The sequence below is a fragment of the Rhincodon typus genome, chromosome 36 (assembly GCF_021869965.1).
Source record: "Rhincodon typus isolate 14 chromosome 36, sRhiTyp1.1, whole genome shotgun sequence".
NCBI classification, from domain to species: Eukaryota; Metazoa; Chordata; class Chondrichthyes; order Orectolobiformes; family Rhincodontidae; genus Rhincodon; species Rhincodon typus.
This window is the reverse complement of record NC_063367.1, coordinates 4,837,478-4,857,927: the sequence shown is the minus strand read 5'-3', so window position 1 is coordinate 4,857,927 and position 20,450 is coordinate 4,837,478. Positions and strand designations below refer to the sequence as shown.

General features: G+C 41.5%; 1 protein-coding gene across 1 annotated transcript in view; it reads right to left on the bottom strand.

The window, feature by feature from the left end:
• The window catches only part of LOC109935210 (adaptor related protein complex 3 subunit beta 2), a 173,048-nt gene that overhangs the window by 28,063 nt on the left and 124,535 nt on the right, over positions 1–20,450 (bottom strand). The window contains exons 18-22 of the mRNA XM_048617141.1: positions 15,882–15,993; positions 13,527–13,686; positions 10,529–10,697; positions 7,983–8,058; positions 6,523–6,632 (exon numbers count right to left, since the gene is read on the bottom strand). Coding sequence (XP_048473098.1) covers positions 6,523–6,632; positions 7,983–8,058; positions 10,529–10,697; positions 13,527–13,686; positions 15,882–15,993 — 627 coding nt within the window. The remainder of the gene's footprint in view (positions 1–6,522; positions 6,633–7,982; positions 8,059–10,528; positions 10,698–13,526; positions 13,687–15,881; positions 15,994–20,450) is intronic.

Below are 20,450 nucleotides of genomic sequence, written 5' to 3'. Positions count from 1 at the left end.
CAATTTAGCATGGCTAATCCACTTAGCATGGACATCTTTGGACTGTGGAAGGGAACTGGAGCATCCAGAAGAAACCCACACAGACACAGGGAGAATGTGCAAACTCCACACATTTGCCTGAGGGTGGAATTGAACCCAGGTCCCTGGCACTGTGAGGCAGCAGTGCTAACCACTGAGCCACCGTGCCGCCCCTTCTGTATACACCACCCTCTGTATGAAAAGTTTGCCCCTCAGGTCTCTTTTAAATCTTTCCCCTCTCACCTTAAAACGATGCCCTCCAGTTTTGCACTCCCCTACCTTGGGGAAAAGACCTTGACAATTCACCTTATCTATGTCCCTCATGATTTTACAAACCTAAGGTCACCATGCAGCCTCCTATGCTTAAAATCACAGCCTATTCAGTCTCTCCTTATATCTCAAACCTTCTAGACTTGGTAATATCATTGTAAATGTTTTTTGCACCTTTTTCAGTTTAATAGCATTGTTTCTGTAACAGGGTGAGCTGAATTGTATGCAGCACTCCAAATGTGGCCTTACCAGTGTCTGGTATAGCTGTAACATGACGTCCTAACTCCTGTACTCAATGTTCTAATCGATGAAGGCAAGCATGCCAAATGCCTTCTTCACCTTTAGACGCCACTTTCAAGGAACTACATGTACAAGGAAGATACACACTTCCTGTGGGAAAAATGGGTCTCCTTGAATCATTACTTTGATTTTATAGCGTTTTTACATGTATGTTACAGTGATTCCTTTGTATGCGCAAGGGTTCTGCTCCTGAGCACCCCTACAAATGATGAAATTTACGAGTGTGGAGCTCATTAAAAAAAGGGTTAAAAATTGGAGATACGAGATTTTTGCCTGTGGATGTTAAATTTTGTTCTTGCTTCTTTCTTGGTGCAAAAAGGTGAATTCTCGCTTTGTGATTTCGCAAATACTGCACGTTATTTGAATGTACCAATCGCCTATAATACATGTGATTAGGTTCATCCAATCATGGTCAAATCCCATCTATAACATTTGAATAGTAAATTAATACCAGGGCATGTGCACAGGAAGGGGTTGGGAGGAAGGTAAACAAATGGCCAACTGCGATGTCTTTAATCTTGTTTTGATGGAACATCTAATCTTTACTTACTGGAACATACTATCTGTTTATTGCCCCAGTACAATGGCTTCAAGTCTTAGGGTGATAGAGTGGCACATCCAGCCTTCTTCTCATGGGAAAGAAGCTATTTGCTCTAGATCTAGCATCATTCACATGGGAATGTTACTGTTTCATTGTCCTACGTGATACTTTGTAACTCTGGGACATGACCATTCACATTAAGCTTTTCTCCTTTGTTTGTGCCATGTCTGTTCTGCTAACATGTCTAACCTCATGCAACTTTAATATGCTGGATTAATTCAATTATTTTACCTAAACTACTTTACTTACTCCAAATACTATCCTGCCTAAGATTTATTAAATGTTTATTTTCGCTGATTGTTTTCCCTTTCTCTTGAGTGGTTATACATTGTGATGTTAATTGAGGAATAAATATTTGGCAGGATACGAGGGAGAAATCCCTGTTTTTCTTTCAAAATGGCACCATGGGAACCAGAGACTCAGATTAATGCACTAGATACACATGTTCAAATCCCACCCCAGTAGAATTTAAATTCAATCAAGAATATGGAATATAAAGTTAGTCTGAGTAAGGATGGTGAAAAAAACTACCATCAATTGTTGTAAAATTCCATCTGGGACATCTTAATGTTCTTTAAAGACCAAAAAATAATAAACAAGGAGAAAATAAACTTTGAGAATAAACCAGCAAGTAATATAAAAAGAGATGAGTTTCTTGAAATATATATATAAAGGAAGAGAGAGGCAAAAGTAAATATAGGCCCATTAGAGAATGAATCCGGGTAAATAATAATGGGGAACTAGGAAACGGCAAAAGAAATAAACAGTCTTCATGGTAGAAGACATTAATAGCATTCCAAAAATACTAAGCAATCAAGGGGCCATAGCAATGACGAGAGCACCAAAATACAATAACTATCACTAGAGGTAAAAGTAATAGGAACCAAATGAGTCTAAAGGCCATGAGACATTGGACCTGCTAGGTTAAAGCCTGGCATTTTAAAGGAAGTAGGTACAGAGACAGTAATCTTCCAAGAATCCTTAAATTCTGGAAAAGTCCTAAAGGACTGAAAAACTGCCAATGCAACACCCATATTCAGAAAGGGACAGCAACAAAAACTGGTAACTATAGGCCAATTATCTTGACATCTGCTTTGGGAAAATGCTGGAGTGTATTATAAAGGATGCAATAGCGGAGCAATTAGCAGTGCATAACATAACTAAGCAGACTTAGCATGACTTCATGAAGGGGAAATCAGGTGTGACAAATTTACAATAAATATTTGAGGAGATAACAGCAGGATATATAAAGAAGAACGGGTAGATACAATGTATTTCGATTTCCAAAAAGCATTCAATAAGGTACCACACATAATAGAGCCCATGGTGTTGGAGGTAGTATATTAGCATGAATAGAGGATTCGCTAACAAATATAAGACAGAGAGTTGGAATAAGGGGGGCATTTTCAGAATGGCAATCTGTAACTAGGAATGCCACATAGATCATTGCTGGGCTAAAGTTACTTACAATATGTATTAATGATTTAGTTGAGGGAATTGAATATACTTAGCCAAGTCTACGGATGTCACAAAATAGATGTGAGGACAAGTGCTGAGGTTGACATTGTGAGTTTATAGACGGATATGGACAGATTAAGTGAATGGACGAAATCTTGGAAGATGAAATATGATGTGGGAAAATATGAGATTATACACTTTGACAGGAAGAATAGATGGGATGAATATTATTTAAACGGAGAAAGACTGTAGAAAGCTGCAGCATTTTGAGGTCCTTATGCTTGAATCACAAAAAGCTAACAGACAACTTAAGCACGCAATAAGGAAGGCAATAGGTGAGGCGATGGCCTAATGGTATTATTGCTGGACTGTTAATCAAGAGGCCCAGATAATGTACTGGATACCTGGGTTTGAATCCTGCCCATAGCAGATAGCAGAATTTGAATTCAATAAAAATCTGGAATTGAGAGTCTAGGTTATCAGGAAAAACCCAGGTGGTTCACTAATATGCTTCAGGAAAAGAAATTGCCATCCTTACCTGGCCTGGCCTACATGTGACTCCAGATACACTGCCCTTTTAGGAATGTCAATAAATGCTGGCCTAGCCCTCATCCCGCAAATGAATAAAACCAAACTGAAATGTTGGCCTCTCTCCCAAAATGAAGTATAAAAACACGGAGGTTTTGCTAAAACTATACAATGCTCTAGGTAGACCACTCCTACAATGGTTGCTTTATCTCAGGAAAGGCGTACTAGCATTGGAAACATTCCAGAGAAGAGCTGTAGAAGTTGTGTTGTTAAGTGCATTCAATGTTGACATGGACAGACTTTTAATCAAGTAGGGAACCAAGGGTTATTTGGAAAGCAGAGTTGATGATTATCAGATTCACCATGATGTCACTGAATGGCAGCACAGGCATGATGGCTCAAATAGCCTACACTTGCTCTTACATTTTATGGCCTTTAAGGAAGGAAATCGTAGAATCCCTACAATGTGGAAACAGGCCCTTCAGCCCAACAAGTCCACACCGACCCTTGGAGCATCCCACCTAGACCTATCCTCCTATAACCCACCTAAGCTACACATTCCTGAACACTACGGGCAATTTAGCATGGCCAATCCACCTAACATGCACATCTTTGGACTGTGGGAGGAAACTGCAGTACCCATAGGAAACCCACGCAGAACATGCAAACTCCACACGGACAGTCACCCGAGGGTGGAATTGAACCTGGGTCCCTGGCACTGTGAGGCAGCAGTGCTAACCACTGAGCCACTGAGCCACCGTACCACCTATGATCTTTACCTGGTCTGGTAAACATGTGACGTCAGACCCACAACAGTGTGGCTGACTCATAACTTCCTGCTCAAAATGGCCTAGCAAGCCACTTAGTTCAAGAGCAATTAGGAATGGAAAACTAGTGCCTTGCCAGTGGTACTCACATCCATGAAAGAATATGGAAACAAAATCTTAGTGCCATGGTTTTATTGCAAATCTGTTATCTGGGCAGATGTCCTCAACATTTGTTGTTCCCTCCAGTGGAAACAATAGAGTCAGTGGCAACCAGCAAAAGAAGAGCTCACCATTCAATTTCCAGAAACCCACCCTGTCCACATTCAGCTGGAAACAGGCAGATTGGCTTAAGAACCATAAATGTATTTAAAACTAAGTTATGTAAAGAATTCATTGGGTCCTGAGGACATTTGAAATTACATTCTCAGCATATTAATATCACGTAGAGTCATAAAGTAATACAGCATGGAAACAGGACCTTCGGCCCAAACTGGTTCATGCTGATCATGATGCCCACTCAGCTAGTTCCAATTGCCTGCATTTGGTCCACATACTTCTAAACCCATCCCATCCATGTACCTATCCAAATGTTTTTTAAATGTTGCTTTTGTACCGGCCTCAACCACTTTCTCTGGTAGCCCATTCCGTATACGTACCACTCTGCATGAAGAAGTTGCCCCTCAAGTCCTTCTTAAATCTTCCCCCTCTCACCTTAAACCTATGCCTTCTAATTTTCAATTCCCCATCCCTGAGAAAAAGACTATATGCATTTATCCTATCTATGCCCCTCATGTTTTTATTCTCCTCAATAAGGTCACCCCTCAAGCTCAAGCTTATTCCAAGGAATAAAGTCCTATCCTGGCCAACCTCTCCCTATAACTCAGGCAACATCCTCATAAATCTTTTTTGCATACTTTCGAGTTTAACTGTGTCTTTCCAATAACAGGGTGGCCAAAACTGCATACAATACTCCAAGTGTGGCCTCACCAATGACTTATACAACTGTAACATAATGACCCAACTCCTATACTCAATGCCTCGACCAATGAAGTCCAGCATGCCAAATGGTTTCTTCACCACCCTGTCTACCTATGACGCCGCTTTCAATGAACCATGTACTTGTGCTCCTAGGTCCCTCAGTTCCACAATACTCCTCAGGACCTTACCACTTACTGGATAAGTGCTACCTTGGTTTGACTTTCCAAAGTGCAACACCTCACGCTTGTCTGTATTGAATTGCATTTGCCAATCGTCAGCCGACTTCCCCATCTGTAATTTTTAATAACCTTCTTCGCTATCAACAATACCTCCTAATTTTGTATTATCCGCAAACTTACTAATCATGCCTTGTACATCCACATCCAGATCATTTACGTAAATAACAAATAGCAAAGGTCCCAGCACTGACTCCTGTGGGACACCATTTGTCACCAGGCCTCCAGTCCAAGAAACAACCTTCAACCATCACTCTCTGCTTCCTACCATAGAGCCAGTTTTGAATCCAATCCCCTAGCTTTCCCTGGATCCCATGTGACCTAACCTTCATGACTAGCTTGCCATGCGGGACCTTGTCAAAGACCTTACTAAAATCTATATGGACAACATCCACTGGCCTACCCTCATCCATCCTCTTGGTTACCTCTTCGAAAAACTCTAAAAGATTTGTCAGACATGACTTCCCATGCACAAATCCATGCTGACTATCCCTAATGAGATCCTGACTATCCAAATGTTGGTTGATACTGTCCCTCAGTATCCTCTCCAATAACTTGCCTACCACTGATGTCAGGCTCACTGGTCTGTAGTTCCCAGGCTTGTCTTTGCTACCTTTCTTAAACAATGTAACAATATTAGCCATCCTCCAGTCTTCTGGAACTTCACCAGTATCTAAAGATGAAGCAAAAATCTCTGCAAGGTCCTCTGTAATTTCTTCCTTAGCCTCCCACAACATCCGAAGATGGACTTGATCAGGCTCAGGGGATTTATCCACCTTAGATCGCATTAAGGCCACAAAAACCTCCTCTCTGGTAATATGTATGCAGTCCAAAATATCCCCATTTGTTTCCCTTATTTCCTTAGCATCCATGAGTCTCTCTTCAGTTAGCACTGAGGAGAAATATTCATTAAAAATCTCCCCTCTCTCCTGTGGCTCCATACATAGACAGCCATGCTGATCTTTAAGGGGATCTATACTCTCCCTAGCCACCGTTCTACTCTTAACATAGCTTACCTTATCTGCCAGATCCATCTCATACCATCTTTCTGCTCTTCTGATTTCCCTCTTAAGTGTGCTCCTACACTTTTTATAGTCATCTAGGGATTCATTTGAACGCAATAGATTAAACCCAATGTATGCTTTCTTCTTTTTTCTAACCAAAGCCTCAATATCCCTCATCAGCTAGGGATCCCTAAACCTGCCAGCTTTTCCCTTCACCCTAACGGGTACATACTATTCCTGGACTCCTGATATCACACTTTTAAAAGCCTCCCACTTGCCTTTTTCTTCAAGCAGGCTCACCCAATCTACCGCTGCTAGATCCTGCCTAATGGCCCTTGAATATCAATCATGGCAATACTCACCTCAGATAGTAGGGTTGTGTCAGTTAATGTTAATCCCTGTAGATCCAGATTGAGACTCTTGGGCAATGTGTTAGGGGAGGGGCTGCTCTGGAAAGTTGTGGGTGAGCTGACTGAAAGAGAAAAGAAAGGCGGAAGAGGGTGAAAGAGAAGTACGAACTCCAAAGAACTTTCTTATGTTGCAGAAACAACCCTCATTGAATATCAGTCTGCTCTGTGCTGACAAATTAAGATGACTTCAGAATGTTCAAATGACTGAATCACAGATTTATGACAGCATGGAAGGAAGCCATAGAACCCATCATTTCTGCACCAGCTCTGCAAATGAACATTTCACTTTGTGCCATTCTCTTGCCTTCTCCCAATAACCCTGCATAACAATCCTTTCAAATAACAGTCTAATAACCTTTTGAAGATCTCAAATGAACCTACCTAGATGACACACAGACAATGTGTTCCGGACTAATAGCTCACTGGGTGAAAAAACTTGTTAACATATCACAATTTTCTTGTTTTGCCAATTAAATTTGTACACTCTCATTCTTGATCCTTTCACGGTTGAGAATATTTTCACCCTCCCTACTCTGTCCAGACTCTCATGATTTTGACTACTTCAATCTGATCTCCTTTCACCCCTCTCTTATCCAAGGAAAACAATCCTAACGTCTTCAGGCTATCTTCAGAACAGAAATTCCTCATCCCTCAGACAATTTTTGTAAATCCTTTTTCGATGCCATCATGTCCTTCCTAAAAGCGGTGCCAAGACTGAATGCAATACTTGAACTGGGGTCCGGTAGTGATCCGAACATCACTGTCTCAAAACAATCAGGGACAAACAAGAAGTGCACCTTTGACAGATCCGACCAAAATCTGAGAAACATTTAAAAATGATCCCAAATCCCTTCTCCGAGTGTAATGGAAGTAGAAAGTCAATCTATATGTTGATTTGGAGTGAAACAAAAATGAGTTCTGTGGTACCAATTAGGGGTATTCGAACTTCTTCATCTCATAACTGGTAAGTGCTAATCTCCTCGAAAACATTCCTTTTCCCGAGCAATCGGCATTAATCCCATTAAATGGATGGTTAAACAACCTCTATCATGGCACCAAGACATCTGTGATCATGGCACCCTGACCTGAAACAGGCAAATGCCTATGACATTCATGAAGGGGTACTTCTGGAAAATGGCAGCCATGGCAATGGTGTATCGGCATATAAATGTAATGTTTCAGCCACAATACCTGGCAGAAAGGGTTAAGAATTAAACATTTTGGTGCTAGATTTGTGTGCACGCATCTAGTAGAAAGCAGAGCTATTTAACTACGGTGATCTTGGAAAAAATGGAAACCCAAAATGCCGTTAGAATTTTAAAATAATCAAAGCGACAGGCACATTTTGGAGTAACCGTAGTGTCTACTTTTAACTATTCTCAAAACTACTGAAATGAAAAAAAAAGACTCACAGTCATCTAGGTCAAGGAGTGAGATCTCCTTCTGTTTGGCCTCAAGCGGCCTCGGAGGTGGTTTTGCTGTGGAAAGCTGAGAAAAGAAAAGAATAGAGCAAGTCATCTGCAAAAAGGCTAACGAAAGGTTTGACTTATTTGTGTTTCAGTTTTCTGTTTGCCAGTTTCAGTCACTTCCACATTCCTGAATCATGAATCAATTAGTAGCTTCTCCGAAAAGCCCCACATTTGGGCTTGATATTTCTCTGTGGTGTAGAATTTGGATTGTGCATGCTGACCACAATCTTTGCCCTAATTTCCCAAGGTGGACACTGTAGACAGGCACTCTATAAACCATTTATGAGGCAACCCAGGTGCCCAACTCCAATAGGACAATTAGAAAGAAATGTGTTAAGGTGGTTGGAAAGTAGGTAGGGGGAGACAGTGTATAATGTCATTAGACTAATAATCCAAAGGCTAGCACTCTGGGAACTCAGTTCAAATCCCACCTGGGCAGATGGTTAATTTGAAATCAACTAATAAATCTGGTATACAAAACTGACCTTGATAATGGTCAACAAGGTGCAGGGCTGGATGAACACAGCAGGCCAAGCAGCATCATAGGAGCAGAGAGGCTTAATGGTCATATCAGTTTTCATCACAAATTGGAAATATCCACTAAATTAAAGAAAATTCACCTTCCTAACATGGTCTGGCGTGTATGTGAGTCCAGACCAAAAGCAATGTGGCTGACTCTTACTTCCCCTCTGAAATGGCCTAGCAAGCCACTCAGTTCAGGGGCAATTGAGTTTGGATGGGCAAGAATTCTGGCCTTGACAAAAACACCCACATCCCATGAAAGAATTTAAAACAAAATCCAAATTTAAGTCTTGATATATGAGAATCAGAGGCAGGAACCCAAAATAAGTGGCACCTCAGCCCAATGATTGAAGCTGCAGTCACTGCTCCACAACTGCTCTAAGGAAATCCAGGAATATTGCTGTCAACCTCTATCTAATAGTACTCATATTGAAACTTACTGTACACTTTATTGTTGAAGGCTTTACATGAATGCAAGTTGTTGTTGCTGTTAATTCCACTGGTTTGAAAGCGATTCCAACTCTCAAGTGAACTTAGAACTAGTCAAAGAGAACCAAATTCAAGTGTCACCCTCAACTCTAAACCAATATATAAATTTAGATGTGGAAAGATAGAAGGCACCTCAAGTGCAGCATAAACAGCAACAGGGGCTAGTTGGGCTGAATGGCTTGCTTCTATGCCTTATATTCAATGTCAAGGCAGACTTCAGAAACAATGACAAAATCTGAAGGGAGAAACTTTCCAAATTGCAGAAAAGTGGAATTCTATGTTCAGAGTGAGCATAGGAACAAGGTTAGGTCAATCAATCCCTTGGGCACTTTTGACATACCCTTGATATCTTTAATATCTAGATTGCAGGAGTAGTAGATGGCAGGGAAAAAAAGGTCAGTTGAAGTAAATGTGTCAAGTGAGGAGAATTTTTAAAATAACTTCTCTGGAAGCAGGCAATCTTGCCCATTGTTGCCCATCCCTATTTGTGTTGAAGATAATAAGGGGGTAAATTTCTGCTGTATAACTAGGCTGAGTGTAAATAGTTTTTCCAGGGATTTTCCTAGTTTCTTGTCCAACCTAATGCTGGGAGAGCCAAAAGGTCACCCAAAAACTCATCCATGTAGGTAGCAGGTCCCTTTCATGGATGGATATCAATGACTAAGTCAATGTCCAGAACAATCTGGAGACTTCCGTGGTCATTTCCTGATGCCAGCATTCAGTTAGCAGATTTGTTTCTTTTCTATTCTTTTGTGGGATGTGAGTAACATTGGCAAGGCCAGCCATACTGTACTTGAACTGAGCAGTTTGCTGGGCCGTTCCAGAAGAGAGTTGCTGGTGGCTCATATGTAGGCCAGACAACATAAGAATGGCAAATTTCCTTCCCTAAAAGAACATGAGTGAATCAGATGGCTTTTTACCACAATCAATGGCGGTTTCATGGTTCCCATCACTGAGACTAGTTTTTAATTCTAAATTCATTAATTGAATTTAAATTTCACCAGTTAGCACAGTGGGATTTGGACAATGTCCACACAGTCTATGCATCTCTATTTGTCCAGTGACATTACAATTTATCCAGTGACATTACCATTTCGCCACTGCCTCTCCTGTAATTTACTGAATTTGATGATAATAATTCTGGAATTAAAAACACAATGTTAGAGAAATGCAGCAGGTCTGGCAGCAGCTATGGAGAAAGAAACAATATTAACATTTCTAGTTGTGAGTATTTCAACATCATTTTTCAGTTCTGATGAAACGTTATTAACCTGAAACCTGCTGAGCATTTCCAGCAATTTCTGTTCTCATTTCAGATTTTTAGCGTCAGCAGTATATTATTTTTATTATTACATATAATAATTTGTCATAGTGTAGTTTCAACACTGCAGCTCTGGGATTAGTCCAAGTACATGGACCAGCAACATTTCACATCTTCTGAATGCATCGCAACAAAAATAGACCCGTAACTGACTCACCTTCTTCCTGCTCTTTTTATTGGTATCCAATTCAGACTCCCCCTCTGACTCCAATTCTGATGAGCTGTTCTCTGATGAACTTTCCTCAGAGGAGGAAGAAGACGAGGAACTCGATTCTTCCTCCTCTTTGCGTTTCTTCATGGTCTTCTCTTCACCTTCACTTTGCCCACTGAAAAATGCATTGAGGGAAATAAGGAGTTAATTATGTTCCAGTAAGTGAGCATCCCACACAAATTGGCTATATATCCACAAACATCAATTCCCGCCATCACCAACACTCAGTAGCAGCAGCTTGTACCACCAACAAGGTGCAGCAACTTATCAATGTTCCTTAGCACCTTCCCAACACACAACCACTACCATCTAGAAGGTTGAGGGCAGCAAATACATAGTAACACCAACACCTTCGAGTTCCCCTCCAAGCCACTCACCATCCTGACTTGGAACTATATCACCATTTCTTCAGTGTCACTTGGTCAAAATCTTGGAAATCCCTCCCTAATGGGTCTACCTATAGCACATGGACTACAGTGGTTCAAGAAGGCAGCTCACCACCACCTTTTCAATAGCAATTAGAGGTGGGCGATAAATGCTGGACCAAACAGTGACACCCACATCCCACAAGTGAACAAAAGAAAACGTAATCACTATACTACACAGTTCATCACAGGAGACCAGCCTTCAATTACAACTTGCATTCATACAAAAGCAAAATATTGTGGACAGTGAAAATCTGAAATATAAACCAAAGATGAGGTAAACACTCAGCAAGTTTGGGAATATCTGTGGAGAGAGAAACGGAATTAATGCTTCAAGTTGAGGACTTTCACCGGAAAGAGGCTAACTTGTTAGATCTCCACAACTTTCTCTCCACAGATGCTGCCAGATTTTCTGAGTAGTTCCAGCCAGAAGTGCCAAGTGGATGATCCATCTCAGCCTCCTCCAGGGGCCCCTGCATCACAGATGCCGGTCTTCAGTCAATTTGACTCATACCGTGCAATATCAAGAAATGGTTGGGAGGCACTGGTTACTGCAAAGGCTTTGGACCCTGACAACATTCCAGCAACAGTACTGAAGATTTGTGCTCCAGCACTTCCCACTCCCCTAACAAAGCTGTTCCAACACTGATATCTACCAGATAATGTGGAAAATTGCCCACAAAAATTGTACACAAAGAGCAGCACAAATCCAACCCAGCCAATACCACCCCAAGGGTCTACTCTCGATCATTAGTAAAGCAACAGAATGTGTCATCAACAGTGCTATTCAGCAGCACCCGCTTAGCAATAACCCACTCAGTATGCCCAGTTTGGGCTCCCCCACTCAGATCCTGACCTAATTATAACTTTGAATCAAACGCAGACAAAAGAGCTGAATTGCAGAGGTGAGGTGAGAGTGAAAGCCCTTGACATTAAGGCAGCATTTGATCGAGTGTGGCATCGAGAAACCCTACCAAAACTGGGATCAATGGGAATCGGGGGCAAACTTTCCACTGGTTGGAGTCATACCTGGCACATGGGACAATGGTTGTGGTTGTTAGAGTCGGTCATCTCAGCTCCAGGGCATCTCTGCAGAAATTCCTGAGGATATTGTTCTAGGCCCAACAAGCTTCAGCTACTTCATCAATGACTTTCCCTCCATCTTAAGACAGAAGTGGGGATGTTCACCGATGATCACACAATGTTCAGCACCACTTGCGATGATTCAGATACTGAAGCAGTCCATATTCAAATGCAACAAGATCTGGACAATATCCAGGCTTGGGCTAACAAGTGGGAAGTAACATTCCTGTCACACAACTTCCAGTCAATGACTATCTCCAGTAAAAGACAATCTAACCACCACCTCTTGAAATTCAATGGTGTTACCATTACTGAATCCCCCACTATCAATATGCTGGGTTTACCATTGATCAGAAACTCAACTGGACTCCCGGTATGAATATAGTGGCTTCAAGAACAGGTCAAAGGCTAGGAATTTTGCAGGGAGTAACTCATCTCCTGACTCTCCAAAACCTGTCTACCATCTACAGGACACAAGTCAGAGTGTGATGGAATACTCCCCACTTCCCCGGATCGGTACAACTACATCAACATTCAAGAAGCTTGACTCCATCCAGGAACAAAGTGTCCATTTAACTTGCACCAAATCCACAAGCACCTACTCCCTTTACTACTACTGAGCATCAGTGGTGGTGTGTACTACCTACAACATGACTGCAGAAATTCACCAAAGATCCTTAGAGAGCACCTTTCAAACCCACTATCACTGTTATCGAGGAGTACACAGGCAGAGACACATGGAAATGCCTACACCTTCAAATTACCTTCCAAGCCACTCACCATCCTGACATATATCACCATTCCTTCACTGCTGCTGGGTCAAAATCCTGGAATCCCGAGCCTTACAGCATCATGCGTCTACCCACAGCAGATAGACTGCAGCAGTTCAAGAAGGCAACTCACACCACCTTCTCAAGGGCAACTAGGGACAGGCAACAAATGTTGTCCAGCTGTGAATGCATAGACAACACACAGTGAATAAAGAAAAAAATCTGTGAAGCGTGCTCTTGGTTGTGCTAAAAGAAGAAGGGGAATATTCTGTTTTGTTCTTTAAAGTGTACGTTGTGTCTAGAAATCGTATTTAGTAAACGGTGCTTTTGTTTCTGCTTTGCTCAGTAAAAGTTTTTAAACTTAAGTAAAAGCATCACGGTAAGAGTATTGTGACATCCTTTCAGCTATTCAGTGGAAGTTTAAATTTCTTTTTAAAAGTTGTTGGTCTCTATGGCGATTATAACAAATGACCCCCCTCACACCTATCACATATACCAGACCTTCTCCTTACCTAATTACCTTATTCCTTCACTAACTCTTCTCTAAGATACATTGTAATTTTCTTGCAATTGGAAACTTCCTTCAATCAGTTTAACAAAATCAGGCACAGCCTCGCAGAAGAAAGTACTGAAAGTGCCCACTCATTTATGGCCAACTTCACCAACCTGTCCTCGCTGTCATCTTGTTTCTTGCTCTTCTCCTTTCTTGCTTTCTTCTTGTTCTCCTTGTCTGATTTGATCTCTTCATCACTCTCTTCATCACTCCCTGAGCCACTCTCACTCTCAATTTCACTCATGCTTTCAGACTCGCTGGCAGTCGGGGACTCTGCGAACATTAACAGCCATATATTGAGTTAGACAAAGAGATTTTGGCCCACAGCAATCAGATCACCCCTCAATCACATAAGAACATAAGAAACAGGAGCATGAATAAGCCAGGCAAGTCATTTATTAGAGACCAAACATCTGTCTATTCCGGCTGTAAATATATTAAACAATTGAAACATACACAACCCTGTGAAGCAAAGAATTCCAAAATTCACGACTCTCTTAGTGAAGATATTTTCTCCTCTTCTCAGTTCTAAATGATCAACTCACTTATCCATGCCCCCATATTCTAGATTCCACAGCCAGGGGGAAATAGCCTTTCAGTTTCTACCTTGTCGAGCCCCTTCAGAATTCTGAATGTTTCAATGAGATTGCCTCTCACTCTTCTATAGTCCAGAGAACACAGGTCCAATTTACAGAGTTTCTCATTATAGGATAAATTATCCCAAAACCCTGTGCAATTGTTGCAAGATATCTTTATTTTGTATTTCAATCCATTTACAAATTGCCACCTTAATTTTTTGCTGTACCTGCATGTAGCCTGTTAGTATTCCTTGTACGAGCCCATGCTTGTCTGTCTGAACATCAATACTTACAAGTTTCACGCTTGTTAAAATATATTCTGCTTTTCATATTATACTCAACCTGCCACCTTGTTGCCCACTCAATTAATCTGAATATATCCTTTTACAGCCTATTCATGGCCTCCTCACATCTTACCTCACCTAGATTTGTATCTTCAGCAAACTTTAATAGATTATTCCAGAGATAGTAGGAACTGCAGATGCTGGAGAATCTGAGATAACAAGATGTAGTGCTGGGTGAACACAGCAGGCCAAGCAGCATCAGAGGAGCAGGAAGCCTTCCTGCTCCTCTGGTGCTGCTTGGCCTGCTGTGTTCATCCAGCTCTACACCTTGTTATCTTTAATAGATTATTGTCTATCTCTTTGTATAAATCATTAATATAGATTTCAAATAGCAGAAACCCCAACATTGATCCTTCCAGTACTTTACTATTCTTAGCCTGTCAACTTGGAATTGCTCCATTTATGTCTACTTTCAGATTCTTGTTTGGAGACCTATTCTATATCTATGCTAATATATCACCACTATTTCCATGAGCCCTTATCGTGTAGACTGACCTTTCTGCATGGCACCTCATCGACTGCCTTCTGGAAGTTAAATGTACAATACCTCTTGGTTCCTCTGCCAGTTACATTCTCAAAACATACTATTACATTTGTGAAAAGTCATTTCTCTTCCATAAAAAGAATTAATTTGTTCTAACATTACTGTGCTTTTCAAAATGAATTATTAAGACTTCTTTAGAAATAGATTCCAGCATTTTCTGGATCACTCTGGCAGGCTAACTAGTCTATTACATTCTCTCTCTCTCTCTCCCCCCTTTTTAAAGCATTATTACATTTGCCAACTTTCAAGCAACCACAGCCAGCACATCCACTCGCTCTAAAGTTTCAGAACTTGTAGGATGAAGCCAACATGTCCTACAGATTTTTCAGGTTCGAGTCACACAGGATCAGAATTGTTACAGCACAGAAGGTGGCCATTCAGCCTATCATGTTTGCACCAGTTCTTCAAATGAGCATCATCACTTGGTGCCAATCTCCTGCTTTTTCCCCATACCCTTGCATCCCACATCCAAATCATCATCAAATGTCCTCTTGAAGTCCTTTAAGTTGCTCCAGCATTTTTTCTCTGCTGGTATTAATTACTCTAATTTCTTCAAACTTATCAACCCCAGGTTTACCCTCTAATTTTGATATGTAACTTATGTCTTCTATTGTGAAGATTATTCTCAACTTAACAATAACAACTTATATTCATATTGTGTCCTTACTATAATAAACTGTCCCAAGGCACTTCATCATGAAACAAAATATGACACTGACCCACATAAGGAAATATTGGATTAAATCATCAGAGGTAGATTTTTAAGGAGGGTCTCAAAGGAAGAAAGCATGGTGAAGGGCTATAGAGAGGTAATTCTGAAACTTAGGACCTCATGGCTCTATACTTTTGTCAAGCAAACAATTAATTAATCTAATATCAAGCACTGATCTAAAAGCAGTTTAAAAGATGTGCTAGCAAAATGCATTGCAAACATTTCCAGGTGAGGCAATTGTATGTGATTACAACTTCTATCGACTGCAATCTCCAGCATTCATTACTCACGACTGTCTGCCGATTCAGTAGGTTCAGACTCCCCCTCAGAATCAGAATAGAAAGGTTTTTCCACCTTCTCCTTTCTCTTCTCTCGGCTACTGGGTTTAGTCCATTCTGAAACCTGGAAGGAAGGAATTAAATAAAGATTCATCCTTTCAGCACAAAGTGGAGTGGGGAATCAAACCATAAGGCAGGCAGCAATTTTGGATCAGGATGAGACAGAGAGATTTGGAGGCTAGTCTTGTAAATTTTAACTCTCAGTGTCCACTGTTAAATCCATTATTGGTTTGTAGATGGGCACAGACAGTGAATGGTGCACAAGACAGCAGTGAATACAACCTTGCATTTCTACCAAATGCTGTTAAGTATGACCACTTGGTGTATTGTCAATTCTCAAGATGTCTGTGCAAAAGGCCTTAGCAACATGCACGCAAGAGGACACACAAATCATACACAAATCACACAAGGCCCATGCTCCCCAGCCCAGGACACATGTGTTATATTTAGGTACAAAGCATAAAAATTACCCAGTCTTTTTATGTGTAACAAATTCAGTGTAATAATGTCCAGCTTGATTGACAAGAACACAAGATTTGGAAAGCGAAGTAGGCCATTTGGTCTCTTGAGCCTGCTCCTCCATTCAATAAGATCATGACTGATTGAATTGTGGTCTCAATTCCACATTCTGGCTTGGCCCCATAACTTCTCACTCTCTTGTCAATCAAAATTCTAGTCAAATTTAGCCTTGAATATATTTAATGAACATTATTCTCTGGTGAAGTGGATACAAAAGAAATCTTTCCCATCTCCATTCTAAATGGGAGACTCCTTGGCTGAATCTTACCTTGTTTTGGCTAAGACTGAATCGTGTTGAGATTTTTGGAGGGTTTTTCACAGTGAAGCCAAGTGAGTTTTCTCACTGTATCTTGCCAAACTCACTACATTAATTACCTACTACACTCCTATGGCATCCCTTATATCTGATTTCTACCTCATTTTACCATGTGCTGTTCTCAGAGTAGCCTGCCACTCAAAGGATACCTGCCAAAAGACTGGCAATCCTTGAGTCCACAACTAGACTTTAAAAGACCTGGCATTCTAAAGTTGCACTGCATGTCAAAGGACAGAGTCAGAACATGGCAGAGAAGAAAAGATGGCACCACTATTCTCCAACAGGAACTTAGTTGTCCTGACAGATGGGGTGGTACAAAGGAGAGGAGTTCTCTTCCAGAAGATCAGCAAGGATGTCATGCCAAGATGCTGTCAGCTTGGTCTGTGGTCACAACTAGGGTCAGTGCCACTTCCAGGCTACAGAAGAACAGCCAGCAGTACTGCAAAAAGGTAAATGACTCTCCCACTCAACCGGGGCTAATACCACACTCCTCTTAGCCACCTCACAATAGTCTACTGTCTATGGAGAAATGCCTGGTTCTACCAGAAGCTCCTCCTGAACCTTGGAGAGCGAGGGTAATGAGGCCTCAGAGAAAACATCGGAAAGGTTGTCACTTGCACACCACTACCAGCTCGGATAATGATGCCTAGGTGGAAATGTTAGGTGTAGAAAGTGTAGGAGCACAAGTTGGTGAGCACCTCAATATGACAGCATTTCAGCTGGTTAAGGAAGAAATGCCCCAGGCTGCTGGCACTTAGAGGCCTGACAGGTACCAAGCCCAAGGAAGGAGATGCACCTGTGGTGTTAGCAAACAAAGACTTCATCAAAATGCACAGGGCACAGCAGCTGCAGCAGACAGGCACCTGGAATGTAGTGGGCATTTCAAATGCTCATCCAAGTGCTTTTTAAAGGTTGTAAGTTTACCCACAACAACTATCGTCCCAAGCAGTGCAAATCAGATCCCCACGATCCTCTGGGGGAATTATGTTTCCTCAAATCTGCTCTAAACCTCCTGCCTTCCAACTTACAATTATGACCCCTTGTTTAATTACCCTTCAACTAAGGCTGCTTTCTATTCACAGATAGTAGGATTCTATTCACTCTGTCCACGCCCTTCATAATCTTATGCACCTCTATCAGGTACCCACTCAACCTTCTCTGTTCCAAAGAAAACAACCTGAGTTTATCCAGCCTCTCTTCATAGCTAAAGTGCTCTACCCTTGTCAACACCCTGGTGAATCTCTTCTGCATCTCCTCCAGTATAATCACATCCTTCGAGCAGAGCAGAGACCAGAACTTTCTCCAGTTGTGGCCTAACAAAACTTCTGCACAGCTCCAACAAAACCTTCCTGCTCTTATAAACTATGCTCAACTGATTCAGTCAAGTGTCTCGAATATCTTCTTAACTACCCTATTAATCTGCCCTGCCACCATCAGCAAATTGTGAACAAACACCCCAAGATCCCTCTGCTCCTCTGAGCTTCATACTTCTCCTGCCATTCATTGAGTATTCCCTTATCTTATTACTTTGTTCAAAGTGCACCACCTCATACTTATCAGGGTTAAATTCCATCTGCCATTGATCTGCCCATCTGACCAATCGTTTATATCCTTTTGTAACCTAAGACCTCACTATCAGCCACTTGACCAATCTGCATGTCATCCACAAACTTAGTTAACATCCTATTGTGCCAGGATCCCAGACTGATGGGTTCCTCCATGAACAGCAGTGACAACTACTCCCCTAAGACTTTGAGAAATGGCTGCTTGCTTAATGTAGTGTGTTTGCTGCTTAAGCTGATGCAACATGGAGCAGGTGTGAGATTTACATGACACATTGCGAGTTATGCTCCCCCCTTGACTGAGAACAGCTGACCAGCAAGGTAAATCATCTGAAATAAGCAAAAACAGAAGTTGCTGGAGAAACTCAGAGTTTAAAAACCAGGCGGGAAAACACAACGGCGCTTCATTGGAGGCTGCACTGATGATGTTACCCAGCAGGGTAATGAAACGTCTGCGGAACAACAACAAACCAGCTCAGCAAGCCAACCAACCACAACTTGTCGAATCTTCCTGAGGTCTATTTTGTTTAATGAGTTCATTAATATGGGAGTCTGAATATTAATAAAATAAATTGTGCTATCGATAGGGCATTTGACAAGCAGTATTCACAGGCAATTGGTAACTGTCAGAATTTACCTTATCTCAACCTGTCATGATATTGTTCAGCTGTATCAAATCTCCCCTAAATTTCCTTTGGGTGGTTCGTATGTGGAACGAATTGCCAGGGAAAGCGGTAGATGCAGGTACATCAGTGCTAATTTCCAACCATTCACAGTTTATTTACCAATTATTAATCAATGAAACCAAAGATTTAAAAGATTCTAATATCGTTCATCTAGAGAACAGAAAAATTAGCAAAGTGGCTTAGTGGTTAGCACTGCTGCCTCACAGCACCAGGGATCAGGGTTCAATTCCAGCCTCAGGCAACTGTCTGTGTGGAGTTTGCACATTCTCCCCATGTCTGCTCTGATTTCCTCCCACAGTCCAAAGATGTGCAGGTTAGGTGGATTGGCTATGCTAAATTTCCCATTGTGTCTTGGGATATGTAAATTAGGTGGCTTAGCCATGGAAAATACAGGGTTACAGGGATAGGATAGGGTGAGTCTGGGTGGGATGCTCTTCGGAGAGTTGGTGTACTTGTTGGGCCGAATGGCCGGTTTCCACACTGTACAGACTCAATGATAATTTCTTCGTTAAGATTTCTGTTAACCAACATGGAAAAAAGTGGCTGGGTCATACTCCTGATTTCATACTTGTCACTGTGTTTGACAAATTTTGCTTCATTACTATTAATATCATTAAGGCCAAGAAAAGCAGGTGGTGGATATTAATTATATTTGAGCACATATGAATAGGGTATGGCCTTCTTGTGATGCAATGGTAGTGTCCCTACCGCTGAACTAGGAAACTGGATTCAAGTCTGACTTGCTCCAGAGATCTGTAACAGGTTGACTGGGAGCTATCCATATTGAAGTAAGGAGTGGCTGTGAGTGTGACACTGAGCATGAGATGAGAATCCCAAGACTGAGGAAATCTATAAACTCCCTCCACAAAGAGAAGCTGCCTGTCTTGGTTTCTATCTCACTGCTTGGCATGGAATCTACAGCTGAATGTAGTCCCAAAGCATTTACATGAATAAACATAAGAAATTGGCTGTACCAGGAAACCAAATGGGCATCATGTCAGTGAGGCAGAACAGTGGATTTCAAGGAGTGAAGTTCTGGCCACTGGAGGGTTCTCGAGGCAGTCCAGAGGCTGGCCCAATCATATCATAGCCAACCTGCATGATGTAATAAGCCAGAACTCTCATCCTTAACACTCACAATTCATTACACAAAATACAACCAGCACAGTTCTCACGAACACAGCATGTACTGGCACTGGAGGGGGTGCAAAGGAGGTTCACTAGGTTGATTCCGGAGTTGAGGGGGTTGGCTTATGAAGAGAGACTGAGTAGATTGGGATTATATTCATTGGAATTCAGAAGATTGAGGGGGGATCTTATAGAAACATATAAAATTATGAAGGGAATAGATAAGATAGAAGTAGAGAGGATGTTTCCACTGGCAGGTGAAGCTAGGACAAGAGGGCATAGCCTCAAGATTAGAGGGAGCAGATTTAGG